Raw genomic sequence first — 6,527 nt, forward strand, 5'->3', positions numbered from 1 at the left:
AAGGTAAAATTATAGGAGATGTAAGGCATGTTTACATTTACTGAACTAAGGTGAACTGATTGGAGCTGAAGTGAACTAAATTGAAATTAAGCTGAAGTGAACAGTCCCGTAGTACTGGAAATCCCTTAATCTTCTTCATTCTTCCTCTTTAGGCATTCGTACTATATTCAAGCCCCCGTTTTCTAACCTAAACCAGAACTTTTAATTTTAAACTTTTTTTTTTTTTACAGAATTTGTATACTTTGAAAAATCTTTGATTGCCTACTTGATAATGTTTTCTTAAAAAGCTTCTCTTCCTCAGGTTTACTTTTAAAAAGGCTGCAGTTTATGACCCCTCTTCTCCAAGAAAGTCCTCCTTCCTATGGGAAGTTCAATGTGCTCCCTGTCAATCACAGTCACATTCTCATATTGTATGAGACTACATTCGGATTTAGTTGCAGAACATCAATTTTCACTTAGAGGTTGGCCACTGTAATTCAGCAAGAAGATTACATTTTGGATACTATTAGTTAGAAAATATTTGATAGTTTTTTAGATAGATTTTTTGACAGCAAGGAAAGTGATAAAAATAAAACCTATGGTAGACTCTTGCTTTGGATAGCGGTGAGAGGATCCATTCTCAGGACAAATGGTGTAGGAAAAAGCAGAAAGGTAGGCTATTTTGCTTTGTGTATAATATAACACTACATTATTGATCTCTGAGGATCAGATTACATAATTACTACTAAATACTATATCCAGACTCTGGTTTCTATTTGATTTGAAACTAATCTAAAGGGTGCAGCTCCTCTTTGAACCTAATCTAAAGGGTGAAGCTCTGACGACTCCTCATTGTTCCCAGCTTATCTTCTTCCTATGCCCTGCTCAGTACTATGTAACATAGCTCCAGAATCAGATCCCTGGAGGGGCAGAGAAACGGCAGTGGGCTTTAACGCATCAACATACTCAGAAAGATTTATGCTGGCTTCACCAAAAAGGCTAGACCTTGATGTCCCCTGATAGCAGCAGTGAGTAGAGAGCAAGAAAATCAAATAGTTCATCAAACAAGAAGAAATATATACATAAACTGGTATGTTGACAAAATCCAAGTACAGGAATTATAAGCAATTACCATTGCAACAAGAAGTTTGTAAATTTTTTCTTCAAATTGTTTAGTTTTAGAGTCTTGGAGAAGTCTGGTGGTTTCATAGATAGGATCTGACCATTTGCAAGAACCATTTCTAACATTTGCTTTATTAGTCTTTGCTGTCACCTTGCCAGAATCAGCCGGAACTAAAGAAATAAACAAATTATTCCATTCAGATTGTGGGATCTGTAAAAGGCAGAAACCACCACATCAGTTGGAACAGAAGTAATCAGAATAGATCCCATTTCTACAACAAATGTGGTGCCACATCTCAAACAAAGCAATTTAAGCTAATAGTAATCCAAGTACCGGAAATAATAATTTGATATTATATCGGAAAACAATGACACACAAGCACAAAGGGATATAACATGAAGCCTATCTATTTTTGGAGGTAGAATGCTACCTCTGTTGTTTATATATTTCCATAGCAGTATGGGGCAGGCATCGAGTTCTAGGAGACCCACGTGATGAGGAGTTAAAAAAAAGAATGAAAAAAGAAGCTGTAGAAGGTATGTTAAACTAATTTTAACTTCCAAAATAGGGAAGTATTGCAAATCTATCAGCTATATAACACCATGAAAGTTTCTCCAATAGTACGGCTGTCCAACTTAATGAATGATATTTAATATAATCCACAATTATCAATCCTTAATAAGTCGAAAACACACTAACTTCATATCAAATTATTCTACGAAAATAATTCTCATGCTGTTAGCCTGTTATGCACCATACTTAATGTTCATTCTGCACTTTGTTCGTCCCTTGTCTTACCATTTCTCTGCAACCTACATCAGTATAAGCAGCTAGGAAGGACGGAAGTATTTCAGGCATATAGAAATTAATTGATTAAATTTTAAAGTCTACTTTTCACAGGCTTTGGCTAGGACAAAAATATCAACATCAACATTATCCTAAAGAGGTTCCTACCAATGCATCTAAAGGGAAGAAAAATTGGAAGCTATCATGAATCTGTCTAAGTATCACATATAATGTTAATAAATCAGTATAACTAGGTTTATCCACCACCAACACCTCTAGTAATATGCAAGCTGGCAAATGGTATGGAGTAAAACGGTACACTTGTGGACTAAGAGAATTAACTGCTTAAAGTAATTAAGATGGATAACTTGAACAGTGTGCATTGCAAGTATTCACAAGAAACAACTTACATGTTTATACTGGAACTGAAGTCGAAATACAACTTTTACTTTGGTCTTTTCAAGTTTCCACTTCGAAACCCTTGACATTCTTGGCAGTCAGAGTATTATACTGTGAAGACCATTTGATTCAACTATCGATACCCTGTTAACAAAACACATAATGGCTTTTAAGACTTTACATGTTTCCACTTAAACAAAAACATAACCTCTTTGGATTTCGATTAGCAAGGTAATGATCATCTATGTTAGCAAAGAAAATAAGAAATGTAAGAAAGTATTTCAATTGCCAAATCCATTTAGTTTTAAATAAATGTCTATATGTCATTGTTTCAAGAGTGACACCTTTGATTAAATTCCACATAGAAACCATTCATACAAGCTACTTCCGCGGTTCATTAATTATCCCCATACCTACCTAACAATAACATTCACCAAAAGATCTCCGGTTTTTACAAAACATCGCCCCTATACTTTTATGGAGCCTCTTCAAGCATAGCTATTAAAGTCACAAATATACTCATCATAGTAGTAATAAAAAAAACAAAAATTAAAAAACCCAAAAGTGCAATAATTTTTTTTCTTATTAACACTAAAACCAAAAAGAAAAATGCAACTAATTCCATAACTTTTACACTCATGATACTGCAAACCACAAACAAGTAAAACACGATGAATTGGTTGTCAAAAATCAATTTTTGATAGTGTTTTGGGTGTTTTTGTCCCTCGCGAGAGTTATAACTCGAAGACTGGCCCGACTGGCTCTGTACCTGCAAAATCAACGGAGAGTCCGGTTAGGTGGAGCTCCGCCTCCGACGATCAAGTTAGAAACTTGAAAAAGGATAAAAAGTGCGGAATTTAAGGTGGGGATCTGCTTGGATTCCAAGCTCAAATATTCTCTGATGTGAGAGAAAATGGATGTAATAAATGATTGTGAATGCACCCAAAATGGGGGAATATCTCCCTATTTATAGGGTCATGGGGAAAAGTGCCCTCCACTAGGTCATTCTGACCTAGGGCAGGTGGGCTGCGCCGCAAAAGTGCGTATTTGGGGAATTGAGCCCTTGAAGGCCGCAATTCTGAGAATTGATCTGGGAGTGCCACGTGTCAGCTGGGGATTGGTCAGAGGTGACTTGCCAGCCTCTAACACGTGGCAGGCCCTCATTGGTCCAAGTGTTTAGGGTAAAAATACCCCAAACATTTGCCCCTCACAGGTGGCACGTGGCAGGCCACGTGGTGCCTGTGACACGTGTCCACCCGTGAAAGGTGAACAGTAAAAACGGCTCTTTTAACGGAGGTGTGACGGGGATTCCACTGTTTCACCCCCCTATAAATAGGGATTTACCCCCCCTCTCTTCTCTTCACTTTTCAATTTTCATTGACTTTTTAGAGAGAGAAAGAGAGAGTCTAGAGAGAGGTGCTCTGATCCCGGTTGCGTTCTAGCAAATTCAAGATCTCCGTGTGCTTTCTCAAAGTCACTCGGTCACCGGTTGTTGCTTGTTTTCAGATTTTTAGAACTTAAAGTAAGGTAACTATCCGTTCCCTTCTTTCTGTTTTTTCTTCTTTTAGCTTGTATACATTCATTTCCGGCTGTATACATTAGTTTTTCAAAAAATAAAATGGACTCTCCATGCGCACACACGGCACTGCCTAGGACATTCAGCCGATCTCCTGGTACAGCTGGGTCTAGAACCGGGGGTGCCTTGCCTGGAGTTTCAGAAATGCTTTACTCATCTCCAGCTTCCTCCCTCTCTGTGTCTGTGCAGGACACAATGGCTAGAGTAAAACAAACGGCTACCAAACCCAGGTGGCGGCGCACTAGGAAAGTGCCCGCTGATGAAGTTCTGAGAGAAGAGGACTATGAAGGTCCTGATGAGCAAAGTGACTCCCAGGAGGATGCCCCCTCCACTTCCTCCAGTAACGAAATAGAAGAGGGAGACGGTGAGGAAGCCACCTCCTCTCCAGAGCAACAAAATAACTCAGACGGCGAAGCCGCTGAGAGGTCAGAGGCCGAGGCATCCGGCTCTGACCAAGAGGACCTTGCTGAGGCGGTGATAGAAGCCGGCCTCCGCTTCCCCCTTCATAGAGGCATCCAAAATTTTTTGAAGGGGTACGATTTGGAAGTGTGGCAACTGACCCCAAACTCTTGGGTCAATATTCTAAGCTGCATTGCCGCCTGCGAGCTCTAAGATATTGAGCCCAGCTTTACTGCATTCGCCCATATGCACTACTTGAAGAGTGCCCCAGGCGGATACGGGGCGTGGTACACTATTTCCACGCTCCCGGAATACCTGATAACTTTGGACAAGGTGTCCAAATGGGGAGGATGGAAAGACAAATGGTACTTGATCTCCTCCCCTTCCTTGAAGATGAATGAAATTCTCCGGCGCTACAACAAGGAGCCGGCTTTGGTGGGCCAGAAATGCGTGCGCCTGGATCTGTTTACCAAGGCCAGGGAGCAAATAATAAAGCCGGAGTTTTTCAAGACTACGACTGAGCCCTTGGGGGATGGGTCTCATATAGTTGTACCAACAAATTGGATCCCCCATCCGGATTTTTTCTCGGACGAGAGATTCTTGTCCGCCTGTGGGTTGAGCACCATGTTTCCCTAGGGTAGACTCACTCACCCACCCGACAATTTGCCGTCTGCATTTTATGCTTCAGTGATTTCAATTATTCTTGTTCTAATCCCTTTTTATTTGTTTTTTTTGCAGGAGAAGCAAGAAACATAGTGGACCCTGCAAAAACATCAGCTAAGTCTGCCGCACAGCTCTGGAAGGAGTCGGTGCTGGCCAAAAAGGCAGCCGCAGAGGCCAAGAAAGGCGGGGTGAGATCATCTATATATTTTATCTTGAATTTATCCAAGTTCCTTTAATGCCGGATGACTAACTTTCATTTTGTTTTGCAGGCTCCTACTGGCATCCTCCCCGGTCCATTACAATGGTCTTGAAAAGACCTGGGGATGAGCAACTGAGAACACCGGCTGCCAAAGCCGGGAGGAAAAGCTCATCGGTCTCTGGCTCTACTGCCAAAGACCACCCCACAACCAGAGGTAAGAGCCCCGCCGCCCTGAAGTCTCTGAGTGAAAGCTCAGAGAGAGAAGGCAAGAAAAAGCCGGATGCCCCAGAGACATCAAAGAGTGGCGAGCCACTCAAAGCTGCAGGTGGAGGGGAGGAGACGGCGAGAGCTGGCGCCAAAGGTAAGATTAAGATTCCTTGGCCGCTTGACTTTATGAGAGTCAAGACAATGGTCAAGACCTCAACTCTGCTGAATATGCATATTATATGTTTGATCTTGCCATTAAAGCAGTGGAGTTGAAACAGGAAGAGCTGGTCAAGACCCTGACGGCTGCTAACGACGCGGCTACCAACCGGATCAATGATCTTGAGCTTCAGCTGAAAAATGCCGGGTCGGATCTCAGGGCCTTGGAGGGAGCCGATAAGGAGAATGCGAATCTCCGGAAGGATAACTCCCGACTGGTTGCCGAGTTGGCCACCCTGAAGGCCAAGCACAAAGAGGAGCTCGACGCTGAGCAGAGCCGGCTCATCAATGAGAATGAGCTGGACAATGAAGTCCGCTTGAAAATGGCTTGGGGGCTCCTCTACCCGGATGTTGACTTCGAGGTGTACAAACTTCGGTATGATTACGCCACTGCGTTGTACGATGCCGAAGTCCTTGGTGACCCAACTCCACCTCGTTTCAAGGTTTGGGCAGCTGAGTAGGGGGCTGAGGTCTCGGATGATGAGGAGCCGGAGGAGGAAGAGGGGGAACAGGGCAACAAGGATGTCCAGCATGAAGAGGCTGCTGATCCGGAGGGAGTTCCCCCTACAGTCCAGGTCCAGCCGGAGCAGCCCACTGAGTAGCTCTTCTTTTCTTGTATTTCTGCGGCAGTATGCCAAATTTCTGTGTCTTTCCGACCTGCGTGCCGCTTATGTTATGTATTTTTATCGACTGTGGAGTCGGGTAATGTTGGTTTCTTCACCGGATGTGATTCCGGTTAACAATTGTTTTGGCATTTGTGCCAATTTTAAATATCTATGAAGTATACCGACTTAGTCGGTTTTTTATACTTGCACAATTTTTTCAATTTTTCACTTTTGCATATACACTTGATTTTGCTTAACTTATGAAAAGCATGCGGCAGGTACAAATCCGGCTGTCCTTGCCCCTGGACGGCTGTGTGGTTGGTTTTATCTAAAACGGATTGATTGCCTTGAAAACTTCTTATACTTGGAGAGTAT

At 42.4% G+C, this 6,527-nt stretch overlaps 1 protein-coding gene across 1 annotated transcript; it reads right to left on the reverse strand.

Moving 5' to 3' along the window:
* Window positions 1-516: 516 nt before the first annotated feature.
* On the reverse strand, window positions 517-2,603 carry LOC145582111 (uncharacterized). The gene is made up of 3 exons (XM_081639135.1): window positions 2,299-2,603; window positions 1,112-1,312; window positions 517-995 (listed from the first exon to the last, which is right to left on the reverse strand). Exons 1-3 carry the CDS (start codon window positions 2,374-2,376, stop codon window positions 843-845), a joined length of 432 nt encoding a protein of 143 aa, XP_081495261.1. The 5' UTR covers window positions 2,377-2,603; the 3' UTR covers window positions 517-842.
* Between the last annotated feature and the right edge of the window lie 3,924 nt (window positions 2,604-6,527).

This window comes from Chenopodium album, chromosome 15 (genome assembly GCF_948465745.1).
Source record: "Chenopodium album chromosome 15, dcCheAlbu1.1, whole genome shotgun sequence".
Lineage (NCBI taxonomy): Eukaryota > Viridiplantae > Streptophyta > Magnoliopsida > Caryophyllales > Amaranthaceae > Chenopodium > Chenopodium album.